A 26,951-nucleotide genomic window follows, 5' to 3' on the forward strand; every position below is an offset into this window, starting at 1 on the left:
CTGCGAAGACTTCAGCCAGGCCTTTGCTTGATTAATGAGCTTTGGCCTGCTCTTGAGATAAATTCATGCTGGATTTTGCCCAAGGCCTACAGAGTGGGCACTCTGGGGAATTTTGTGGAAGAAATCTGTACTTGAAATGACTTTTCTTTTAGATATATTTACTTACTGATTGCTTGAAGGTAATACCCATGATAAGGGGGAAAGGTCAGTCAAAAATGTAAAGAGAAGTGTGTTCATTAGAATTTTCCACCATTCATGTATTAAAGCCAGTCCTCTCTGAGGGAAAACTTTGATGTACTCCCTACCGGGCCAAGCCCCCGAACTAGGTGGGAGCTCAAAAGGCATCAGCTTGTACAGGCATGGTGCCTTTCTGAGGTGGCATTTGTGACACTGGGGACTTGGCAGCAAGCAGGAGTACCTCTCCTGCCCCTGCCAGAGTTGCTCTCCTCAGGGATGACTGACATAGTCACGTTTATGTTGATCACCAGCCACTTATTAATGTGCATTTAATTTGATTTCCTGAAAAAAAAAAAGTGAATGTGTGGCAAGTTTTACCTACATGTTAGCCTCTGCCACGAACATCTGAATCAATTAACCTGATTCAGTCATATCTGCCAGAAGCCTGCATTGCTCATGGGCTGCAGCTCCAGCACCTGCAGCTCACTGAGGCTCCCACTTTTTGGTGAGGGGAGCTGCTCTATGCCACGTAACGAGAATGGGGCCAATGCAGATCCAGGGGCTGAGCTCAAGCACGGGAGACCTAGCTAAAGAGGCCGATTAGACAAAGGTGGGCTGCCCAGCACTGATCCCTTTTTGTCCTCTCGGTTGCTGAGGGGCATCAGTGGCTTTGTGAGTAAGGACACAGCTTTACACGGACGCACCGTGTGGAGGTGGTTCTCCAGACAGCATGTCGACATAGCTGCTCAGGAGACATCAGAGACTTGAAGGCTTTAGGTTAGAAATGAGAAGCAGAGAGGAAGAGGGGTAGCTGAGCAGTGTGTTGGGTGAGCTGAGTACTGTGGATGAACTGTAGAACGGGAGATTAGGGTTAGTTTTTCTGCTATTCACAACTTCTACTTTTTTATAAGAAGTTGAACGCCTACCTGTTTTGATGCAGCATTAGGTTGGGGGAGGTGAAATAGTGTGCCAAAAATCCCGCCTTATGAAGTGCATAATTTATGCAGTATTTGAGAGCACGTATTGGCATACGAGAGAGAAGTTTCTCTGCAGGAATCATATGATTCTGTGTATCTCAGGTTCATTTGCAGAAGAAATCAGTGGATGTGCACACAAAGTCAGTACAGTGAAATGAAGCAAGCACCAGAATACAACCCAGTATGTGTGTTTTTAGAGTATCTGTCAATCTAATGTAATAATAAATAAGTAAACAGAGCCTTTTTAATTTGTGCAAGTTACTCTGTTTCAGGGATGAATTAACTAAAGCATATCCCTATGAAATAACCTTCATTATATAAATCAGTGTGCTGATGGATTACTGAGTTTGCAGCCAAAAAACTGCTTCACCATAGGTGTGAAGTTTCCTGATCATCTAATAAATTGATAACTTTGAAGCCTAGTTGTGACAATTTAAATGTCATCACTATTAAACAAGTTGCCAAAATGCAAACAACCGTCCTAAGTCATTAAAATGTAATTATAAAGGACAGCTGGGTCTACTATCAATCTGGGCTATGGGGACTCATAATAGGGAAAAATATGAAAGTTCCACATGAACAAAATGAGGCTGCTGTACGTGCCAAAGAGAGCCTGCACGGAATCAAGTGAAATGTCTACTTTGTGCATACCCAGTCACTAATGCTAATAGAAGGCTTGCATTATGGATATGGACATAGGAGATGGTGATGGCATGACACCCAACAAACGTCTTTGCCATATCTGAGAAGTCCTTTTGCTTATAAATAGGGTAGGTTTTGCTAACAAGAGGTGGATAGACTGGATAGCAGTGGCAATCTAGCAGAAATGATTATGAAGTGGGATGAAATTTGCTCTGTTGTAGAATGCCAGAACAGGTGTTAAGCCCTGCCTTGAGAACCAGGTGGACTTTAAATTTGCCATTTTGGCTGAGAATATTAATAAAGAAAAAAGGGGCCGTCAGGCTTTGCAGGATTGTACCAGGTATGTTTGACTCCTGCTTTTCTCTTTGCTGGACAGAAAAAGATGAGCAAGAATTGATGGGATAAATGGGTGAGAGTCAGGCTGGAGCATTGTGGGGCTCTTTGAGGACAAGGAGTGCTTGGGCAAGGACTGCAGGCACCCCAGGGATTGGGGTGTGCTCAGCCTGGGGCAGCTGCTAAGTCCCATTTGTCACCTCTGGCTGCACGCCGTGCCAGTCCCTGGGATGCCTGCCCTGTTCTGCCTTAGCAGCCTGTCACTGTCCTCACTGTCCCTTGCTGGAAGCTACTCCTTGCACCTGCGGGGTCTCTCCCCAGCCTGTTACAATCTGGATGGAGGCATGATAGAGAAGATTGGTAATTCTAGCTGCATGTGCCGGCAGGGTTTACAGAGCTGGTAGAGCTGAGCTGTCCTCCAGCGGGGATGGGGAGCAATGTGTTCCTCAGGGGGCCCAACCGTGGCTGGAAGAGCACTTATGAATGGCCTCCAAACAAAGCATTCAGACTCCAGGAAATGAATAAAACCTCTCCGAGATGTTCTCGATGTGAACAACAAACCCAGTCCTTGCTCAGAACTCACTGCTCCCGCTGAATATGGCGTAGCTCTGAGTTCATCCCAGTTTCAGCTGTGTCCCAGGAGGTTTTGTTTATTATTCAGTAATGCAGCATGTAGCTGATATCAGATTTACTACTGGTACAGACAGTGCAAATGGTGTAACGTGCTATAACTGCTATCCTGCTTCCTTGAAATAGGAACACAAAATGGGTCCACAGTCTCTTGGTGTTGTGTGTATTACGGGGCTACAACAGTTGCCAACTTCCATAATTAAGCCCCATTTTCCCTCTGTGTGGCAGGAGAGGTGGAAGAAGCGGGAGGTGATGATAATTGTTAATATTCTAAAAGAAACATATTAAGTGCATTGATGCACAACATAAAATAAGTAATTCAGGCATTGGATAGATACTTTCTGAGGCTTTTACAATTCTAAATACAGAAAAAACCCTATGTATGAACGCTACCATGCTATTTGAAATAGTAGGATTTTTCCCCCCTGTAAATCAGCCTGTAGCACATCGTTCTCAAGACAAAAGAACCGAGTATTATGCAAACAACCCCAATGTGTATTCTAACTGATCAGTATTCCTAAAATATTAAGGCACTGAATTCTTCGTATATCTTTTTCTAATATGAAGTAAACCCTTGTGGGTGGTGCCTTGGGGTGTTCATTGTGCTGAAGAACTTGTACATTTATCTGAAGAAAAGTGTGCTGCTGCATATGGCTGTTTGAACCATTCATTTACTTCCTTTTGTGTTCTTGGAAATGATATAATAATGTGGTGTGCTAGTGCAATTATCTACCTTTCACTTCTGTAAATTGTAATTTTTTGTTTGTTTTGTAAAGAGAATTAGTTGGTGTGGAGCTTAGACAACCATGAAAGTTTAGGAACTGTTTTTAATGAGCAGCGTTTTCTGATGCAAATGAAAAGCCAAGTTGGGAGATTTTATTTTATTATTTTTTTTTTAATGCAGCAATGATGCAGCTCGAAGTCTCAACAGACATTGGCCTTTCTTGGCAGGTTCCGACTGCCCTACTCAAGGGCATAAAGGAGCTCCAGCCTATCAAGAACAGAAATGGGATGCAGACCTGCCAAATGTAGGGAAATGAATAAGTGGGAGAACAATAAAAGCCAGTAAAGCAGGAAATCTCATGCAGTGTGAATGATTTCCTATATAGCATAAGCAAGATTTTCTGCTGTTTGTTTCACACAGCTACACTAAGGGAGAATAAATTTTAGTCACCAGTGCTTGTATGAAAAGCATGCAAATTCCACCAATCATGCTGGCTAATGGATGGGTTAGTTATTTTGGAAAAGGAAAATTAAGCTTTCCTCTAATTTCCATTCATGTCCTCCCAACGTGAGATGACAACTTACTGCTGTTTTAGGAAATTAAAATGAAATGTTAGTTTTCCAGGTACACCAAAGAGGTTTTGAAATTAACTTGTTAAAGGTGAAGCTATGTGGTATTTCTCACTGCATAGAGTCAGCAGGATGACATTGTAAAATATCCACGGTAATAGTCAGTTAGAAAGTCTGCAGGGGATAAGGTCAAAGAAAGGTTAGCAGCTGACATCGAATCAGAAGCCAGATGTGCTGACCCTTAATCATAGGCTTTGTGGACTGCAATTCAGCATAACATTATTGAATTCACCTTTAGATTAAGCTGGTCTGCATTGACATGTACAAACCCATACGCAAGTTAATGGCTGTGGCATCCACTTAATTATGCAAGCTTTGATAACAGATCAGTGAGGTGACCTCTGCAACCACCATTTTCAAGGTCCTTAACTATTTGCATTTTCAACGAATGGAAAGTGGCATTCCTCGTTTAGGTCACGTTGGATCATTAGCTTTGTGTGTACAAATTACTACCTGGGAATAGAAATCTGCAGAGAAGTGTTTTTTTTTTTTTTTTTTTTTTTTGTCATGTTTATAATAGAGCTGTCAAGCTCTGCATTCTTATGTTTAGTCATCTATTCATGTACTGATGCAAAATTTTCCAAAACCTTTGGGATTGTGGAGGACCCATTCATAGGGACAGTAGTTCCAGTACAGCCATTGGTGTTGCTCAGTAAGCTAAAGTTAAGCATGGGTGAAAACTTTTGGAAGATTGAAACCTCTTGAAAAAAAAAAGTTTCAGAAATGTCAGAAGAAAAATGTAGATTATGTATGCAAACCCTGACTGTTCCTTGTTGCTTGTATGAGTTTGAAGTCTTCAGTTGTGAGATCACACGGTAGAGATGCTTTGTATTGAAGCTGAAGTGAGAGGGCTTTGCATGGTGCAAAGTGAGATTCCTTCTAGTTTAACAAATATTTTTGGATTAATGTAAGCTTAACATAGTGATATATTGATGTGGCGTTATCTTTATTCAGTGGCTATGCTTCTGACTTGCTCGCTTACACAGTGCTTACTCAACAAACTGCATAGTAATCAGTAGTATTAAGGTCACCGGCAACAGATCTGCCTGTCACTCTGCACTAAAGACACGTAGTGAATATTGCACTGGTACAGAATCAAACTCATTGCTGAGTCCACTGAGATCGCGCCCTTTTCTTGCAGGTGAAGGGGTTTAGCCAGGAGCTGGACAGGGGTTCGATGCTCTTTGCAGTGTGTAGCCGGACCCACAGAATAAGGTACTTGTGCTAAAGAGGTGGCATATCTCTTAGACTGTACACCTGACCCTCCTCTCAATGAGGCCACTGCAGTGGGAGTTGTGTATTCCTGCAGTGAAACACCCTGACAGCATCCATAATGACCTGGAAACCCACATCAAATGCTGTAATCACAGCTATTAGCATAGTGCCCTCGTTCTCAGATGCAGAAACCACAGAACTCAGTGGCCTCATCTCTCCACAAGGCAAGGGGAGGTGTATCTACGGGCCAAGCTTTTTCCCTGCCTGACTTAAGAGTGTTTTCTGTATTTCTCAGTTCCTACTTTATTCTTTTGCATTCTACCTTTTGTTCCCATCAGCTGTTGCTGTGGGAAAGCACAGTTGAAGAAAAGTTCTTTTAACACTGAAACCTGAATTTGTGGTCACTGTGATTTCATTTGGACGAGGAGTTTCAAGCCAACAGGCTTTGGTGGTGTTCTCTGCTCACAGGAGCTTCACCCAGGAGATCAGTTGCTGCAGGTCTGAGGAATGAAGCTGTCAAGGAAGACTGTCACCACAGATTTCAGAAAATTATCTTGGCTGTATAAGCCAACTGCAGCCCTCCAGTTCCCCTAATAACTAAGTGTCTACTCCTGGGGAAGGCTTTGTACTTCTAAACAGGTAACCTCACTTGCAAGTCTTAAGGCTTCGCAGTGTGCACCTTCTTCTTACATGCACGCTTCCTTTTGGATGCCTGATGTGCGTGTGCCTAGGACACTACACGCTGTCTAGCAAGTTGGGCCTGCATTTTATACCAAGTTTGTTCAGCACCCCAACGTAACAGAAGAAACTGGATATTCTATGGTAGCTTAATTGAAGTTAAAAGAAGACATTTGAAGTTAGTTAAATATGAAAGTGTTTCATAATAAGAATGAATTCCTCTGGGATAATATTTTTATTAATTTCTCCACCACACGGACAGCTTTGGACTGGAGGTTAAGAACAAAAGCTGGATGCTTCTGCTGAAATTATTCATATAGGAATAATTACTGAGGGCAACATTTAAACTTATCTTCCAGTTCCAGACTTGACAGCCCTTTGAGACGATTAGGGTGAAGCAGACTGCTCCATTAACTTTTTTTCAGGTTGTTCTGCAGACTCAGGAAGGCATTATTTATACTCTGCTCATGTATTTAAGTTGATCTTTGTCTTTGTGTGGCCAGAAACATCTGTTTGAAACAACAGAAGCTGAGATTGTTAATCAGCATTCTGTTGGAGGGAATTAATTCTGTAACAAACTCCGTGGCTACAGAATCATGCAGTAACTGGAGCCTTGCTGATAGCATGGGTGAAGTGAGGATTTCATTGTATTGAGATGTCAGTCTCGCATCTGTCTTTGCTGCTAAATAATTTTTAAAGGATTAAAAAGCCCAAGAGGTATCCTGTCCCTGTATAAATTCACAGTTCCTTTGCTATCTCCTGGGTGCTATTTTTAGAAATAGCGGAAGAAACAGACAAATCAGTTGAGCAACTGTATTCATGCTTACAGCTTAATCCTATGAAAGAGGGAACAAGTAAAGCAATTGTACTCATCTGCATAAATCAGAAAATCCTTAGTACCATGTTCAGGTTTTATTTTTGGTAAAAATATTCAAATTGGAAACTCGTGTGATCCCTAAAAATTTCGGCCTGAGAAAGCAAGCAGAGGAACTACAAATGGACGCAGAAGGGGTGTCTGAAGGAAGCCTCTATGAATGCTGGCAGTAACAGCCAGGAAATGTTAGGGTGCAAAACATACAAATATTATTCACAGTGTTTGCACTAGCTTTGTGATTGTAACATGAGGCAATAAATACAGAAGAGATCAAAACAGCCAGGTAAATCCAAGCGGTGCAGACTGGGGGAGATACTGGGTGAGGAAGCAGGTGAAAATGACCCATGTTTATTTGAGGTCTGGTCCTGGAAGTCAGAGCTCTCATCCAGAGGCAAAAGCGGAGATAATATTCCTTTTGAGACCCTTCCCTCCTTAGCTGGTCTTGTGCTGGGTGACAAACAGGTGCTCCCTGTCCCTCCAGTGTAAACGCAAGCATGTAAATCTGTGTAAGTAGGGAGACCACAGGAGGAGGGTGCTCACAGACTCTCTTGTCTGGTTTCTATGGGCAGATGATATGTTCTGTGTATATATATATATATATATATATATATATATATATATATCTCCTGTATATCTGTTGGCTACTAATGATCTCCAGAAATGCTTTGTAGAAAAAAAATAATCTAGTGAATGTAATAGCATAATAGGAGGGCAGGATATATTTATGTAAATGAACTCAAACATCCCCAAGAATTAATTTATTAAAGTGGTTAGAAAAACTAGCAGAGGATAATAGGCATGGAGACCTTCTGCTTGTCAGCAGAGGCTGTTAATTGCTGGGACTCGCTGGAGTGCTGTGCGTGCCAAAGAGGTGCAAAATCGTTTTCAGCACTAGAAAATCACCTAATAGCAATAACTCTAGAGTAACATGTGTTCATGTATTTATCTTGTTGTATGTATTAAATGCTTAATACTTGTGTGTGTGGTGTGTGTGAATGCATAGTGAAATAATCAAACCAGAAAAGCCCAAGTTACTTATCAGTGTTCTTATGGGCACTTTATTGTGAAAAACCTCTCAATTCAGTCACCTGAATTTGTTAAGATGTCTTTTGGTTCCCCAAACTAAGTTATTTTACAAAAAAAATAGACTTGTCAGACTTTATTTTATTTTATTTTTAGGAGCAATTAGTGAAAGAGGCGGAAATTCTGCTCCATTTGTATTAGCTATGTCATGCTGAATACAGTATTAGGACAACAAGTAGTTTTCTCTAATGTTGGTAGACACGCGAAGGAGACCCAAGTGTATTTAATACCATTTCATTTAGATAACTTGGCTTAATTTTTGCTAAAACTGGTGTTGACCACAATAGTGCCTCATCGGAATTTGTCATTTATAATTACGTTAGTGTTTGTGGAGCTGCAGCTCCTGGGGTGAGTACAGACCATGGCTGCAAAACAGGAAAGAATGCAAGAACCAGAGAACTCCGGTACGGTAATAGTAGAGCCAGTTTATTCTAATTCTGTAACTTCAGAGAGACTCTGTAAACTGCACATGATGTGGTTTAGGTCTTCTAAAACAACTGTCAGAATTGAAAAAAAAAAAATTAAACTCAGGTCAATGTTTGATTTGTAATGTTTGGCTTTTGGTTAATTGTCCTTATCTTTGTGTCTCATTCTACTCCTAAGAGAGTTTAATTCAGCTAATAAAAATGTTTATCTGGAAAAGATGTGCATAAATTACTATTTCCTTTTCTTTCTGTATATACTACATTTTCCTTTCTGCTGGAATATTTTCACTGCAAACAAACTGAGTTTACCTTGGCCCTGGAGTTAACAGTAACTTGGATCTCCACAGTTTACTAATGAAACAGGGTTAGAACTGATATACAAGAAATATTTTCTTAATATAAAATGAGCTCAATAATTGTTTTATGGCTGGGTCAACACTCAATTGGATGACAGGCTATTTCCTATTTTTGTGTTTCTGGTAATCGGAAAGAAGAGCCTATTTCTCTATTATTAAGCTCCCAGAAATCTCAAAAGACATTTTTTTTGGAAGAAAGTTCTGCTATCTGTTACACAGCAATTCTTCACAGTACTTGCTGGAAACAAATGATGTAACAGCACTGTTGAACAGATTTATTTAGGGCTAAACATACATACTGTGGTGTGGTAAATACCTTTTTGTTGCATATATTCAGGGTGCCTGCTTTGCTCATGAGATGAAAATTGGACCTTTTTATGGCTTACGTTTAGTCATCTTTATGCTTAGTCATCTCTGATTCGAACCATCTCAGATGCAGAGTTAAAGATGAAAACCACACCCCATTATTTTAGCACAATCCTTTCCAAACCTGCCTGGTTCTTTAGATCTCAGACAAATAATAAACAAATACTAAGACTTTCAGGAATGTAATATATGTACAGTTCTTCAATAATTTAAAAAATATCTTAATTTTAGCCTACAAGGCAAAACTGGCTTTCACAGACCAGTGTCTGCTTTTCTTGCTCACTTCTAAAGCATTAGACGTAGGAAAATATAAATAAAGAGAAATGACATTTTAAGAAGGCAGATAAACTTAAGTTTTCTTCCCATTTGATTTCCTTGCTCATTTGCATTTTTAAAAAAGTTGCTCTTCCTGTTACTAAATAAACCGTCCATATGGTTTCCATGGATTGGAGTCCCACTCACGTGCCTGTTCCCATATTGTTGGCATTCCTGAACTTCAGAGGCCCCAAGCTCATTACTTTACAGCCAAGTAGCGGTTCTATCCATTTGAACTAGGTCAGTGTTCCTAATCTGAGCCCTGTCTTTTTGGGGTGATCATGGCAATTAAACACTTGGAGCCAGGTGCCTGGTCCCAAGTGAGCCGTGCCGTTCCAGGCACTCAGTGGATCCCCGGTGCTTTCCCAGGACTGGCAGATATCGTCCAAGGTCCACGCAGGACCTCGGCCCTTCCAGAGGAGAACCTGCAGTGGTTCCTCTCTGTGCCTTCAGCTGAGTCTGAGATATTTGCAGGAACCAGGATTAGCAGGCGTTTCTGAGAATACCCTTGCTTCAGACCTGTTAATAATTACACTTGACCTTACTGAAGCAATGATGGTAATGATGTCCGACTAGCAGCTCTTCAACTTCCATTAGTCTGAAATCAGTTTTTTCAGAGATGTCCCCCAAAATGACTGTTCTAATTTGGCACGTATTGTTTAAGTAGCAATTACTGAGGTGGCATGTTAAAGGCATTTTGTGCTATGCAGCAAACCTGTGCCTAGAAGTAGGAGCTGAGAGAATCTAACGGATTTTCACTAGACTGCTCAGAACAGGCTAAAAGGAAACATTTGAATAGTGGTAATAAAGAACAAAAGTAGTTTGGGTTTCTTTGTGCAGGCAGAAGTCAAAACTATTGATTAGGTTTTGTCTAAGAGATTTTTGTCTGAGATCAGTCAAAATCTTGAGTTCTCAAAGCATGTGAAAATGGAATGAAGTTCTTCCAATGCCTTCCTTTGCATAATAAAATGTGTGAAGTTGCAGGTATACTTGCTTGTCATGGGGCAAATATGAAAATAAATACTTTTCAGTGCTTGATACACCCCCATTCACCCTGCAAACTCCACCAAATGCGAATAAAAGCTTTTGGAAACCAGGTCAGACTAATACATAAAGCATTCTAACTACCGTGCTTAAGTTTGGTTAAACTAGTTTTATGCTTAAAGCTTAAAAAGAGATCTTTGAAAAACTGCAGCAAATACACTTGCATCAGCTGCAGGTGCATCGTTGCACCTCTGGGTGATACCTTCTGCCTGAGCATTTTCCACACAACTCTTGCTTGCTGATGTAATGCTGTGGTGGGAATGATTAGAAACATTTAGCAGAAATCAGCAAGCAGGGAGAGGTAATAGATGATGACCGATAACTACCTCCAGCTGAGGTGATTCCATGCTGAGTTCAGTTCAGGTCTGCCTGGAAAGGCCGCTTGCTATGGAAGGCAGCATGGTTACAGTGTCTGGGGTGTTATTCAGAAGGACAAAGTCTTTTTGCATGACAGGTGTAACAAAAAACGGTGTATAAATAGTAAAATTAGTATATTACTGCTGCTTGCATCATACACAAGCACATGGATATTTTCTGGGTCTCATCCCAGAAACTGCTCAGATAGTATGGTTTAGGAGAGGTATGGGATTCTCAGCAACTCATTTAATTTCTACTTTGAATCATTCTCTGTCCAATACATCTTTTAAAAAGCCATTGGATTCCCCACTGCAGTAACTTAAAAGAATACTTGGCAGATTCATAAATGTTCCTGCTTAAATAATGTAGAATTAATACCACTGTTTACAAATGTATGTTTCCTGAAATGTAGAGAACTTTATTTTACAAGTAGGCGTATGAATTTCTCTAGAAGTGGGAAACTTTTTGCCTTTGTACTTTGTTACATTAAGAGTAATGTGCAGTAACTGTTGAGAGATGGAAGGGGATATCTGCATCTGCACTGCTTCCTCGTTTGTTGCACTCTCACTCAAGAGGCTACTCAGAGTCTGGCCTTGACACTCCCCCTCCTATGCTGTGCCATACTGTGTCCAGAGGGTTGTGGAAATGCATCCTGCCAAGCTAGTGCTTAGTAATCTAAACTTTGCTTTAGTTTGACAAAACCTTCTCAAAGTTGGGCTCCACTGACCATCTTTCATAATTTAAAAAAAAAAAAAAAAAAAAAAAAAAAAGGCATAAGCATGTCTGCTGAATAATCCCAAGGCTGATCTAGGCTGCTACTTGACAGTAGCCAACAGAGGATGTGTAGAGGCATGTGCAAGTGTCACCCATAAATGGTGACGCTTATCCAGAGCTCCCAGCTTTTGCAGATCTGTACTTCATGTGGCTCCATAGCTGGATATGGTATCTTTGTATTGCATGGATGGTATTTAAGTATTTATCTGCTGATTTTTCAAGTCACAGCATCTTTTGACAATGATTTCACAGGTTGACTGATGTTGTCTGAAGAAGTGGCTTCATACTTGTTTTGAACCTTCTGCTTCTGCGTCCATTATCTTTTGCATTGGAACAATCACTCCTCTTTCACTTTCTCCGTGCCAGTAATGATATTTGCAGATGTCACATCCCATCTCAGGCACTCTTTTTCCAGCCTGAAAAATCTTAGTCTGTTAGCTCAGTTTGGGCTATCTTTGATCACACATCCTTATCTTTTCCAATTCCTTAATAGTGTTTTCAAGACCAGAAGGATTTTCCCACAGTAGGCCAAGGCAAAGTGCACAATAGATTTATACATTTACAAAATTGTTCTCTATTTTGTTTTCTATCCTTTAAATGATAATTCCTAATCTTTTTTTTTTTTTTTTTTGGTTTTACAAGAGCACCGAGCTGATATTTTCATAGTGCTACCTCTTACAGTTCCCAGAGCTTGTTCACATGTACCCGTAATTAGCTGACTCTCACTGAATATGAAAAGTCAGTTGCTTTTTCCTTTGTATATATAAGTGTATCAAAAAGCCAGCATAGTATAGTGTCATGAGATTTTTTTGGCAGCTCTTTGAACCTGTAGTAATTCTTTGAAAGACCAGAAACTAAGAAAGCATGTTCCATTTATGATCAGCATGCCACAATTAAGTTTGATCCTATCGCATAAGTGAAAGCTCAAGGAAGCCAGAATCAGAGCTGGAGTCTGTGAAAGAAGTCCATACCTTCCTAGATCAATAAAAATCAATAAACTTTGTCAACTATCACTGGACGTAAGCTGGGTCTTTAGATAAGCTCTATTTCTCAACTCTTTGAAAAACACAGTAGTGCTCCTTTTTCTCTAGAAACCGTTCCTGGTTAATATAACTGAGAAATCAGTAATGATCAAAGACCAGCAGCACTTCCTGCTAGGAAGTAATTGGCACTGAGACTAGACTGCAGTGTGAGGACTAGCAGAAAGACAATTGGTCTCAGGCAGCTTCTTTATGGCCAAAAGAAGGTCTCTGACTTCATGCTGACACGTTTTCCATGCATCTTCTGACACAGCGGACCTCAAAGTATAGTAAGGCCACCTCCATTTGCTCCTTTCCCGCAGAGCAAGCAGACAGGTAGCTGATTCTCGTATCTCACCCATGGGATCCTGTAGGGATTGACACTTCCTCCCTTTCTTCTGTGTTTGCTAAAAAAAAACACTGCTGGCAGCAAGAGGCACATTACCTTCTGCTTTATCTATCCTTCATGGTTAAACAATGTGATAACTTAAAGATGAAATAAAGCTGACTGAGCAAGACCAAGATGCTGCTATCATCAAGCAACCATGGGCAAAACTTTGTATTTGGCTTTCATTTTCATACCTCTGTGGACTTTGCTACTGGGGTTAAAAAAAAAAAGGCAGACTTATGCAATTCCCTTCATCAGTCAAAAGCTGCTTGAGACCATTGCTTTAAGACATGCACAGACAAAAATTATTATAAATTGGATAAAAGATCCTGTAACTTCACTTTTGAAATTCATGCTCCAGGCAATTTTGTCTGTGGAGAAGGAAACAGAATTGAAGCAAAGAAAAAAAGCCTGTGAAGCACTGACACCTTTTCTGAACATATTACAAGATGGAAATCTAAAGATAATAGATGCAGAGCTGAAGGTTGATCAATGTGGTCTGGGAATTATCCAAAAGTATTGCTTAGCTTCCTGTTAGTTTAGTGAGACTTCAGTGGGATAGCCACTTACACTTCAGTGGAAAGCATCAGAATGATATTTTAGCTTTCCTTGCTTCTTTAAACAGAGACATACAAAGGTACTTAAAAAAATCTATATGAATTATATATATATTTTAAGATAAGACCTGGTTAATCAATGCATAAAATATAATTAAAATATTTGATGTAATTAGTGTATGTACTCTGTCTATATGTTGGTATCAGTAAAACTGTTTTACACATGTACTGGCCGATCCACAGAGAATACACTGTAGAAACAATCCTAATAAGTGACAGATGGAAAAGATGACTTAGACATTTTTAGTTCTCATTACCATGATACGCTTAAGTACAACTGCTATCAGATAAGCTTACTGTTTGTAATGTAATACATTTGAAGATTGTCGTTAGCCATTCCATTAGCGCGCTTGATTTGCCTCAAAGAGATGACAGTAGAAGCTGGGGATGTAAGATCTGTTTCCACTGTAGTCATGGTATTACTACCACTCCTTTAACAGAAATTAAACAGCTTGTTTACTTAAGTAATGATTTAACTAGCTTACAGTCAACTATGCTATTTTTGAAGGAGTTATGCAAGTTTCATCCTTACTGTTGAATGCAGAGAAAAGTAAATAATACAAATGAGCTTAAACAAATAAAATATGCAATCAAGTCAACCTTGGAACAAGGGCCAGAACGTAACCATGTCAATGTGTAAAAATGCCTGGTGGAAGGGACACAGAGCTGGACTCCTCTCAGTGATGCCCCGTGGCAGGACAAAAGGCAACAGGCACAGACTGAAATACAGGGAATTCTGCTCAAACATGAGCCTTTCTTACAGTGAGGGTGGTCAAACACTGGAGCAGGTCACCAGAGAGGCTCTGGGATCTCCATCCTTGGAGATATTCAAAACCCAGCTGGACAAAGACCTGAGTAACTTGCTGTGTTTTATGCTGTATTGATTTACTGCTGGGATATTCTACAATGTGAGGCCCTTTGCAATTAATTATGCAGCCCTAACTCTCAGTGGTCCCCTGTCAAATCAGGGGGAATATTTAATAGAAAAAGCCAGGGCGTATTCTTCTCTTTGATCTACTGGTGTGTGTGCTTATGTACCTTACATAAAAGCATTGTATTTCAGATCTTTGGAACGCAAGGAGAGAAAAAACAAAAACAGAAAAACAATTCCAAGATGTCCTGTGGTATGATGTAAGATATCTTCGAAAAATAGGCTTGAAAATAGAAAAGAAGTATTAAAAAGAAGTATTAAAAAAAGAAGTATTAAAAAAGAAGTTTTTTAATAAGAAGTTTTTTAAATAAGAAGTTTTTTAATACTTCTTTTCTTTTTTAAGAAAAGAAGTATTAAAAAAAGATTTAAAAAGAAGTATTAGTTATTGCCTGTTAGTTCTGCTGGACATGAATCTTCATGAAGGTTGAAAACACTTCTGGGACACTCAGTGAATCCCACTGAAAACCAGATAACAACCAAAAGTCATTGCGTCTGTCAAATCAGCTTTGTTATTAAAAGGAATGTTCCCATGACAGATGGAACAAGTTAAATATACTGTCTACCCACATGTTGTGGACAGGACCATCTCCTGCTTTTACCCTCAGATCTATGTTCCCTTGTGCAACACAGTGCACATCAGGTGTTTTTTGTCCTCCATCAGGAGCTCATTCCTCTTGCATGCTGTATCACTTGCCAAGGACATCAGGATCCTTTGGAAGGGAAAGAACAGGGCAGAGTAAATGCCAGCTATTACTTAATATTAATGACATTACCTACTACATGTAAAATATTTGATTAAAGAATAGTCTATATTCTGTGCACAAACATGCATTCCCACATCTGTGGGGGGACAGGGAGAGGAAGCTCGGGAGCTATTCTCTTGCCACAGGAGCCACTACCTTTTTAGTGTGTGCAGCTCAACGCGGGTACGGTGGCAGTGCCCTCTGCCAACACAGCGTACCTGGCGTTAGTGACAGCCACGATAGATGATCACGATACTGCCCCACGGCTGGAATTCTGTCCCACAACTCCGTGACATGGGCTGGGGAGGCAATTTCCTGACATCCTATTTCAGGATGTAGCAAGCTTTGTCTCAAGGTACATACAATGGATTTATTTTCAATACAAACATACGTTTCTTTCTTTTGGTCTATTCTCCCATGTGCCTGGTGACAGGACGAGGGGGAACAGGCTAAAGTTGCACCAGGGGAGTTTTAGGTTGGATATTAGGAAGAACTTCTTTACTGAGAGGACTGAGAGGGTTGTGAGGCTTTGGAATGGGCTGCCCAGGGAAGTGGTGGAGTCACCATCCCTGGAGGTCTTTAAAAGACATTTAGATGTTGAACTTAGCAATATGGTTTAGTGGAGGACTTGTTAGTGTTAGGTCAGAGGTTGGACTCTATGATCTTGAGGTCTCTTCCAACCTAGACAATTCTGTGATTCTGTCATGGTGAACTGCAGCACAAAGGGGAGGAAAGAACAAGATGACAATACGGGTCGTTATGGTATAGGCTATTCTCTGCTCAGTCCTTGTGTCTTACCAAGTAGATTCTGCTCTTACATTGCAAATTGTTACCATGTGCTTGGTAAATGCCTTTAAGCAGAGCTATGGTTTGTATGGTTTGTGTTATCTGTAAGACATCAAGAGACGGGCTCTGCAGTGCTGCCTGTTGTCCTCTCTAAGTTCTCCGCGTGTCTGCAAATATTCCAGGGGAATTTTTCCCATTTTGAGCAGCAAAGCCGTGCCCTCAGATAATTGCACAGCCACGGTCTCCGGACAACGAGGTTGGCCACGCACTGGAGAAGCCTTTAGCTTGGGGGCCTCCGCTGAGGGGCAGCCGGGGAAATGGCGGCGGGGCACGGGCACGGGCACGGGCTGGGCGCGGGGCCCCCGCCTGCCTGCGGGGACGGGGCCGAGCCCGGAGCGCTGCGGGGCGGCCTGGAGATGGCAGCATTCAGCAATGTATCTCTCCCAGCTGCCTCGCAGCGCTGCGTTTCCCCCCCGGAGGTGGAAGGCGTGCGCGCAGCACGTTTCGGCCCTGCTAGCTGCGGGGCGCTCGGGGTAACCCAGCCCAGCACCCGGCACCACCCCCGGCCGCCGGCACTGCGCCGAGCCCCGCGCTGTGCCTCGGGGACCCTGCCCCGGCTGCCCCGGGGGGCTGTGGGGGGAGCTCGGGGGCTGCCCCGGCGGCGGCTCGCAGCGCCCGCCCGCCGCCAAATGGCGTCGCCGCCTCCTCCTCGCTCCCCGCCTCGCCTCAGCGCGGCCCGGGCGCCGCCTCCCTGACTGACGGGCGGCGGCACCAATGCGGGCCGCGGCCCCCGGCGGGCGGAGCCGGGGCTGGAGCCGGGGCCGGGCCCGGCGGTGGCGGCGGCGGCGGCGGCCCCCGCGGCCGCGCTGAATGAGGGCAGGGAGGGAGGGAGCGCAGCGCTGGCCGGGAGCCTGGCGGCGGCAGCGGCGGCGGCTCCGGGGATGGTCCACGCAGCGGCGCCGTCCCGCGTCGTTGTGCTCGCAGCGAGCCTGAGCCGCGGCGGCGGCGGCGGCGGGCGGAGGGGGTCCCCGCCGCCGGTCTGGGTGCGGGGCGCCGGGAAAGTGCTCGGAGCCGCCGCCGGGCTGGGGCGCGGGAGGGGGCTGCGCCGCCGGGCGCCGAGGCGCTGCCGCCTGGAATGAGGAGGAGGAGGAAGAGGGGATGCGCCCGCCCGCCCGCCCGCCTGGAGATGGCTCTCGGAGCGCCTAACGCGATGGGACTGAATGGGGTCGGCAGCCTCCGCACGGCCGAGCGGGAGCAGCAGCAGCAGCAGCCGCAGCGCTGAGCCTCGGAGGGCGGCTGCCGCGTGGTTGTTCGCTATTTTTTGGGGGTTTTTTTATTTCGGGGGGGACGACGACGACGACGAAGAGTGCTTTTTTTTTTTTTTTTTTTTTTTTTTTTTTTTTTTCGGGTGCAAAGCCCGGACTTTGCAAAACAATCCCCGCCCCCAGGAGGATATTTAATCTGCAGCAGGAATCGCCGCTCGCCGAGGCAAACTTGCGAAGGGGAGCGGGGCGCTGGGCCAGGCGGGCGCCCCCGGCCCGCAGGATGCGTGTCCCCTCCCCGGCCGCCGCTCCTGGGACGAGGCTTTCGGCTGCACCGAGCGGGGCTGGACTCTTTATGGACACGCTCACCCACCGGAGGGCGATTCGGGCATAAACAGCGACACGAACTCTGCTTCGGTGCTGGAAGCTGCCCCTGCCGCTGAACAGCTGCTCGCCCCCTGCTTCTGTCTTGGTTTCGAAAGGGGATCCTGAGCTCTTCTGCCTTTTTTTTTTTGTTGTTGTTGTTGTAAATTGTTGCATGAATTTTGTTTTAGGTGGTTGTCTTTTCCGGCTGGCTTGGCTGTTTTGGGGTCTTGTGGACTACTGACTGCCGTAACAGCACCGCCACCTCTCGCCATGGCCAGCCCCACAGATAATAACGAGGGCTTCTTCTCGGATGTCAGAAAGGTGGGTTACTTGCGCAAACCCAAGAGCATGCATAAACGCTTTTTCGTGCTGAGGGCAGCCAGCGAGTCTGGACCCGCCCGGCTGGAGTATTACGAGAATGAGAAGAAATGGAGACACAAGTCAGGGGCCCCCAAGCGCTCCATCCCACTGGAAAGCTGCTTCAACATCAACAAACGGGCTGACTCCAAGAACAAGCACCTGGTGGCCCTCTACACCAAGGACGAGCACTTTGCCATTGCGGCTGACAGCGAGCCCGAGCAGGAGAGCTGGTACCAAGCGCTGCTGCAGTTGCACAACCGGGCCAAGGGCCACCACCACCTCCACCACCATCACCACCACCACCACAGCGATGTCACCTTTGGAGGCAGCAGCGTGGGGCTGGGGGAGGCGGGAGAGGACAGCTATGGCGAGGTAGCCCCTGGCCCGGCTTTTAAGGAGGTTTGGCAAGTAATCCTGAAGCCGAAGGGGCTAGGCCAGACAAAGAACCTGATTGGCATCTACCGCCTGTGCCTGACTAACAAGACCATCAGCTTTGTGAAGCTGAACTCCGATGCGGCTGCTGTGGTGCTGCAGCTGCTCAATATCCGCCGCTGCGGTCACTCCGAGAACTTCTTCTTCATTGAGGTGGGGCGCTCGGCTGTGACCGGGCCCGGTGAGTTCTGGATGCAAGTGGATGACTCGGTGGTGGCGCAGAACATGCACGAAACCATCCTGGAGGCCATGCGAGCCATGAGTGAGGAATTCCGGCCCCGCAGCAAGAGCCAGTCCTCCTCCAACTGTTCCAACCCCATTTCTGTGCCCCTCCGTAGTAGGCACCACATCAACAACCCTCCGCCCAGCCAAGTGGGGCTCAGTCGCCGCTCCAGGACTGAGAGTGTCACGGCCACCTCTCCTGCCGGCGGAGGGGGTGGAGGCGCGGGTGGCAAACCCAGCTCTTTCCGGGTTCGCGCATCAAGCGACGGGGAAGGCACGATGTCAAGGCCTGCCTCCGTGGATGGCAGCCCAGTTAGTCCCAGCGCCAACCGGACACACTCGCATAGACATCGTGGCAACTCCAGGCTCCATCCTCCGCTCAACCACAGCCGTTCCATCCCGATGCCTTCCTCGCGCTGCTCTCCTTCAGCCACCAGCCCTGTCAGCCTGTCATCAAGTAGCACCAGTGGCCATGGCTCCACGTCAGACTGCCTATTTCCACGACGGTCTAGTGCTTCGGTTTCTGGCTCCCCGAGCGATGGCGGATTTATTTCTTCTGATGAGTATGGTTCTAGCCCGTGTGACTTTCGCAGCTCTTTTCGCAGTGTCACCCCAGATTCGTTGGGGCACACCCCGCCAGCTAGGGGCGATGAAGAGCTCAACTACATCTGCATGGGGGGGAAGGCCACCTCATCTTGCTGCAGCCTGGCAGCTCCCAATGGCCACTTCATCCCACGCACCTGCCACCCGCAGCAGCAGCCCCGCTACCCTGGTACGCCGTGCTGTCCCCGAGGTGGCAGCGAGGACGCTGCCGACTTGGAGAAGGCCTTCAGAAAGCGGACTCACTCTGCAGGTACTTCACCCACCATCTCCCACCAGAAGACCCCCTCGCAGTCTTCAGTGGCCTCCATTGAGGAGTACACAGAGATGTTGCCTTCGTACCCCTGTGGCGGTGGCCGGCTGCCCTCCTACCGGCACTCTGCCTTTGTGCCCACTCACTCCTACCCAGAGGAGTGTCTGGAGATGCACCACCTGGATGGCGGCCACCATCGGACCAACTCCGCCCCTCACACAGACGATGGCTACATGCCCATGTCACCTGGTGTGGCCCCCGTCCCCAGCGGTGGGGCGCCCCCCAAGGGCGGTGACTACATGCCCATGAGTCCTAAGAGTGTGTCGGCCCCACAGCAGATCATCAACCCCGGCAGGGGGGGCCGCCACCCTCCAGCCACGGTGGACTCTAACGGCTACATGATGATGTCCCCCAGCGGCAGCTACTCCCCAGACAGTGGCTCCGCAGGCTACGGCAAGATCTGGACGAATGGCGCCGGCCACCACCCGAAGCTCTCGGTGGAGAGCAATGAGGGGAAGCTCCCTTGTGGCGGCAGCGACTACATCAACATGTCCCCGGCCAGCGGCTCCACCACCAGCACACCACCTGACTGCTACTTTGGGGGTGCAGGGCAGCCGGGCGTCGAGGAGGCTGCTGCTGCGGCCCACCACAAGCCCATCTACTCCTACTTCTCGCTGCCACGCTCCTTCAAGCACGTGCACCGGCGCGGTGGCGGGGCAGCGGGTGAGGAGGGCAGTCCCCAGCCCCGCGTTGCCCTCGGTTCCAGCCGCCTCCTGTATGCTGCCGAGGACTCGTCCTCCTCTACCAGCAGCGACAGCCTGGGCGGCGGCGGTGGCGGCCCTGACGGTGTCCCCTTGTCCCACCCGCAGCCGCCGCGCAAGGTGGACACGGCCGTGCAGACCAAGGGCCGCCTGGCGCGACCCACGCGCCTGTCGCTCGGTGGCCCCAAGGCCAGCACCCTGCCGCGGGCCCGGGAGCAGCCCCCGCTGCTGCTGCCCCCGGAGCCCAAGAGCCCGGGCGAGTACGTCAACATCGAGTTCATCGCCGGCGACAAGCCACCCTTCCCCGCGGCCGCCCTGGGCCTGCCACGGCCGCTGGGGAGCGAGGCCGCTGAGGAGTACATGAACATGGAGCTGGGCCCGCGGGCGGCCCCCGCGGCCCCCTCTGGCCGGGACTACGTGACCATGCGGCTGGGGGGCTCCTGCTCCGACAGCCCCTCACCCTCCTCGCCAGCCCTGCTGCTGGGTTATGCCGATAAACCCCCGGCGGTGGCTTCCCCGGAGCTGGCGGCGGCAGCGCCTCCGCGCTCCTCGTCCTCCTCCCTGCTCGGGGGGCCTGGCGCGGGCAGCGCCTTCACCCGCGTCAGCCTCAGCCCCGGCCGCACGCCCAGCGCCAAAGTGATCCGTGCCGACCCACAGGGCGGCCGCCGGCGGCACAGCTCGGAGACCTTCTCCTCCACGCCAACTGCTGCCCGTGGGGCGCTGGGGGGCTGCCCCGGGGCACCGTTCCCCTGCGGGGGTGCGGGGGGAGCCGAGGAGGTGAAGCGCCACAGCTCAGCCTCCTTCGACAACGTGTGGCTGCGGCCCGCTGCTGGGGAGGCAGCCGGAGCCCCCGCTGCCCGCAGGGAGCCCGGGGCTGCCCCCGCCGTGGAGAACGGGCTCAATTACATTGACCTGGACCTGGTGAAGGATTTTGGGCACCGCCGCCACCACCACCACCACCACCACCACCAGCTGCACCCCGCCGCCGAGGGCGCCTCCCTGTCGGGGGGGAAGCCCCCGCCACCGCCGCAGCCCAAGTCCCCGAGCCAGCCTCGTGGGAGCGGCCACCCCAGCGATGACTCGAGCGCATACGCCAGCATCAGCTTCCAGAAGCGGGAGGAGATGTAGGAGCCAGGCGCCAGCCAGGGAAGGTGAGCCCCGCCGCCGGCACCGGGCTCCCTGGGGGCGCCGGGACCCTCACGGTGGGCATCAGGGAAGGGTGGGTGGCTCTGAGTGCCTTTGGGGTGGCTCTGCCGCCCGTCTGCACCCAGGTTCCTGCTGCCTGGCCTTGTTGCAGGCTGCTTGAGGGTGCAGCACCCTGGAGGTGGGGGACAGGGTCCCCTCTGGTGAGGGTGCTCCTGCTGAGACAGAGATGGGACTTGGTTGTGGCACTGCCTCGTCTCCTCAGCAATTAGGATTGGGTGTAATTTCAGAAGCGGGTGTAGGAAATGAGCAAGTGAAGTAGCTGGGGGCATAGAGCTGGAAATGGGAAGCTTGCATTTTAATCCCTGTTTGGTCAGTAATCGCTCTTGTGGCCGGGGTAAGGCAGCGACCCACACCAACTCTTGTTATCCCGCACATGAAGCACGGCTAATGGCACCTACCTCATAGGGCTGTGATGGGTGCCGATTCAGCTTTGCTTGGAAAGGGCTGTGAATTTGAGAAAGATTTGAAAGTCTTCAAAGCCCTGTATCCATCCCTCGTGCTTCAGCTGATAGGAAGCGTGGCTGTCTGGGGCTTGCAGCAGGGTTACAGACTGCATGAAAAAACAGGCCCTCAGAACGGTGCCTTTGCCATTGGCTGCATTGCTGTGCTTTATTTTCCCTTACAACTTTCCTCTTTTAATTTGGGAAAATCTTTGGCCAGGCTGCCACACCTTGGTTCCAGGCGCAAGGTGAGCAGCATCACAAGCACTGTGATGCCCCTGCCGCGTAGCAGCACAGAGCCGGGGGCCCAGGAGGCACGTTACGGTGCGTGCGGGTGGGTCCTCGTGAAAGGGTCCTCGAGCACTGGCGGCTAGCTGCACCGTATTTGAGCAGCAGCAGGTATCACTATGAGTGTATACGAGGAGATATGAGGGGCTGAATCCCATACGGCTGTTTATTATTTTACTGGAAGCACAATAATGTTTGTACTGTGCGTTCACTCGGTGTGCAGGAGTGCTGGGAGCTGGTGTTGGAAAGGTGCCTGGGATCATCACTTCCGTGTTACTGTGGGACACGTTTATATACCTGAACAAAGGTGAAACAAGCTCTCCATATTTGCTGCTTAGCACTCCCACCATTGCCTGTCAGAGCAATGCAGTGAGAAGTACTGCTCTTAGGTGAGCTGTGAACGGCAGATTCATTGCAGCGTTCGAGGTGAGGCTTCACCTGAGCACAGGTACTGCAGGTGTGCTTCGAGTGGTGCCTGTAGGAAACAATCATTTCCGTGGCTGTGTGACAGGAGCGTGCTGGCTGTCACAGTACTTGGTGAGCAGCCCTACCCACCACGCCTTTCCTCTCTTCTGGAGGTGCTTTCAGGCGGCTGTCTGGGCTGGCCGTGTCGTGCCGCCCTGACCTGTGAGCGCCGAGCTCCTGCTGTGGGGATGTTCACCGGAGGATGCAGCGTGTTGTGCTCACGTCGGTGGGTGTATTGCTATTTTCTCCTGTTGTGTGCTAAGATGGGGGGAGCAAGCGGGAGAGAAAATCCACTGCTGAGATCTGGATGAATGCTAAATGTGTGAGAGGAAGAGAACGCAGGTCTGAGGAGGAGCAGTGCCGCAGCTGGTTACTTGCACAGATTTTTGCACCTGCGCTGCTTACGTTGCTGCAGACACCTTGCCTTAATCGATCCAGTGTGTCACTGCTAGCTTAAAAGCTGCAGCAGATTTTCCACCCCGGAGGCAGGGAGATCCCCGCAGTGCTGTGGGATCAGGACAGGAGAGAGCCGGCACCAGGAGGTGCGGGAAGGCACCACGCAGCTGCTCGCAGAGAAGCGTGGTGAAAGGTAGTGTCTAGTGGAATCCTTGCCATCTGAAGTTGGTTCTTATTTCCCCGAATTAGGATTGGACTAAGCGAGCACGGCTTCTGGGAGGCCGGGAAGAGTTGGTTTGTAATTATGCGGGGAGTCAGCAGCCGAGCCTGTTCCCGTGCCCTCCCCTTTATGCAGCTCGGCTGCTCGCAGCTTGCTCAGACGTTAACTCGTTGGGCTCCTGTTTCCCACGCTGCGTTTCTTACCATCAGCTGCAGCTTTCCTCAGAGTTCAGCCCGACTAGCTCATCTTCTTGAGTGTGTTAAGGAAAAAAACTGTGTTACACCACGTTGACATCTGTTTTTAGACCAGTCCTCAGACCTTTTCGGCTTTGCGGGTGGAACTGGGGTTAGGCAGGGGAATCGGCCCGTGTAGGGCACACGTTATGCCATCCTTAAGAAAAGCTGCCCGGAGGTGAGTGATTTATAGGCCTGCACACAGTCTGCTTGCACATGCCTGCAGAAGCTGCTGAGCACCTCAAGCTAAACCGTTCTCCTGTGAGTGGGGAGCGCTGCAGGTCCCAGGGCTCTGCGTGCCCTCCCCAAGGAGCTGCTGAGCATCGCCCCGCGCTGCTCCTGCAGGCACGGGCTGCGAGGGCAGGGGGGCTGTGAGGGCAGGGGGGCTGCTCCTGCTGCTGCTTCTCCTCATGCTGCCTGAGCAGCGTGGAGTAGCAAGGGGAAGCCACCTGGGCCGTTTGCAGGTACAGCAGAGAAGGGAGAACGTCAGGACCTGGGGAGGGAGAGGCAAAGCTGCAGGTGTTGGAATCAGGGGTGGGGAAGGCTGCTTTAAGTGCCCTTTCTTTGTTCTCCATGTCTGTTGTAGCTGTGGGCTGTTACTTAACGCTTGTAATCTCAGAAGTGGCAGAAGGACTGCACGTGCTATTTCTTTACTTTCTTTTTTCTCCCTTTCCATAAAGCAGTCTTCCTTCCCTCCTCCCCAGCAAAGGCCAAAGCTATCTGGATAACTCTTGCTTTACCCATTCGGGAATTTTCTGTTCCAGACTACAAGGCAAGGACCTCACATGTTCGCCATTCAGCTCCCAGTGGGTAAAATGATTGCTGTTGCTTTGCTGCAAGCCAGCTTGCTCCTCTCTTCCTTGCTGCCCTGTCCTTTCCCCCACCCCTGCCACTTCCAGGCTGCTGAGGCATTACCTTCTGCAGGGGTTTTGTCCTCGTTCAAGTGGTACTTATTTCTCCTAACATTAAAGATAGTAGGTGAAATAATCATTGATTTGCAAATTTAAAAAAAAATATATAAAAGCTCTCCCATCCATAGCACTTCTCTGCACTCCCCCTCAAATCCCATTGCTTTCCCTGTTCTGTGTTCCTGGCTGCGTTGTAACCTGTGGCCCTGCCCTAGCTGCCTTTCTTCTCTCATCCTTTTAAAAGTTCAGTGGTTGACAAGCTGCCCTGCAAGCTCCTCTGCCCACACATTTCCCTCTACTTGTGAGAAGTGGATATTGCTACGTGTGCCGAGCCCAGCCGGTGGCTCCTTGGTGCCTGGGTCCCATGGCAGGTGGACTTCCATGCATCAGTGGCCAAATCCTGCTGGAAAACACTGGCCTGTGAGGCGAGGAAGCTGAGGCTGTAGCTGGGGGGAGTGGTGTTGCTGTAAGGCATTTTCCTCCTGCTCAGGATTTTGCATACACAGATGAGCAGATAGCGCGGATGTGCTTCTTACCTGCTTTTGGAGTTGCTGTGAGAAGAGAAACCTTCTAGAATTAGCAGGGGTATGAAGATGAGCTGCTGAGAGCTTGTGTTCAGAGAATACAGTCAAAAAATATTCCAGAAAGGAAACCATTAGACGTTGGCTCTTGAGAAACAGGAAAGGCTGAAGCAGGATGGCAGAATGAATCCAGGTACGTGGCTTTGATCTCCAGAGCTTCAAAGCAGAGACATTATTCCCCCGCCTCATTTCCATTTCGTTGATGAGTCTGAGAACTTGTGAAAGTGAGCACTAATAACACTGAATGGAATATGTGCAGCCCGAGCAAGTGGTAACTTGGCTCCCTCGCAGCCTTAACGATGCCTCTCTGCCCGGCGCGTGGTGGGCGTTTGGGTGCTGGAGGAAACCAGCACGCAGGGCGAGGACGTCTGGAAGGTGCCCCTGCCTCGTGTCCGCCTCCAGTTAAAGCAAAGCGCTGCTGCGGCGAAAAGTTCGAACGTATGTTTTGCTTCTGAAAATACACATAATGGTAAACAGAGAATACCTCGGGTGATCTGTGGCTGGTGTATCTGGAATGGTTTGTTGGCGCGTTGCTGGCTTTTTTTGCTTTATTTATTTTTTAATAGTTTTCAATAGTTGGTTTTGCTTCCTCGAGCTAGAAGCTTAAGGTGGAACAACTTAAACACAGCAATTGCCAAAACAAGACGTGTACCATTAAAATAAGTTTTGGGGGGAGGTTGTTTCCAGAACTGAAAGAACAGAAGTTTCCCTCGTTTTGGGTCAGCACCAACACAAATACCAGTACATTATGAAACTTTTCCATGCTCTATGGGTGTGCTGTAGACAAAACAGTCGATTTCTTACTGTATGCACACACCAGTTTTCCCCATACCTAATTATTTGCCAAAATTGAGCCTCTGTCTCCACATACTTGCATATTTGCAGTTCTCCTGCATAACAAGACCACAAGCGTATTATTAATGCCTTTTTTTTTTTTTTTTTTTTTTTCTTTTCATTCTTTCATAATTGAGGCTGTAGATCAGTTCCTTTAATACAGCTACATTGCGTTTTAGTATTGATTTATTCCCTCCCTCCCTTGATTTTAATGACAGGCTTCTTAAGAGTTTTCTTTTTTGTTTTCCTGGCTTAAAAATTGCAGCCGTATGATTTATAAACCAACGCAGTAGATAATGAAGTACTATCTGGAATTCTGCAGCCCATAGGTTTCCTACTTACTCAATATTTTCAAATTTAAACCACGTTCAGAAACCAGTTCAAATGAAACAGGGCATTGCAGGGCCAGGAGGATGCTCGTTTTTAGCCAGCAGCTGCGGCGAGTCATGTGTTTGCTTAGATAACACTGGCAAATGGGGAATTACAACCCCTGAACAAAATGCAGCAAGCAGCTCGGGAGGAGGAATGCCGACCGACTGACACCCCTAGTGTGTTGTGTTGTTTCAGGGATGCTTCATGTTAGCTGCAATTTTGCTATTCATTGGGACTATCCAGTCCTTCGTGACTCTATAGATACGTAAGTGCAAGTACCCAACTAAAGAGTGCTTGAATATTCCTTCGGACAAGTTGCAGTCAGTTTGCAATTGCTTGCTTGTGAATAATTTTTTTGTTTATATACAAAAATCGCTTGTACAATACTCAGAAGAGAACACGTCCACTTTCAGAGATTCAGTAAATTCATCAGAGAAAGTAAACTTAAAAAAACCATGCTTTAGTGTCCAGTGATCTGGCAGAAATACAGATAGGCTTTTCCAAAACTAATCAGACACCGGATTTAATCTCTGTTCCAAGTAGCACTGGAAACTAGTTACTGCGTTTGATTGACAGTTTTGACATACATTAGGTAAAAGGTAGGAGGGAAAATGGGGGAGATGCTGTTGCTGGGCCCCCTACTGTGGCTGGAGGAGAAACTGTGGGATG

The 26,951-nt window shown here is 47.6% G+C and overlaps 1 protein-coding gene across 1 annotated transcript in view; it reads left to right on the forward strand.

The window, feature by feature from the left end:
• The first annotated feature begins 17,003 nt into the window (after positions 1-17,003).
• Positions 17,004-26,951, forward strand: part of IRS1 (insulin receptor substrate 1) — a 50,343-nt gene continuing 40,395 nt past the window's right edge. The window contains 3 exon segments of the mRNA XM_082766709.1: positions 17,004-18,321; positions 18,324-18,390; positions 18,392-21,490. Coding sequence (XP_082622835.1) covers positions 17,982-18,321; positions 18,324-18,390; positions 18,392-21,467 — 3,483 coding nt within the window. The 5' untranslated portion in view covers positions 17,004-17,981 and the 3' untranslated portion in view covers positions 21,468-21,490.

The sequence above is a fragment of the Aythya marila genome (assembly GCF_965140915.1).
Source record: "Aythya marila genome assembly, chromosome: 9".
Taxonomy (NCBI): Eukaryota; Metazoa; Chordata; class Aves; order Anseriformes; family Anatidae; genus Aythya; species Aythya marila.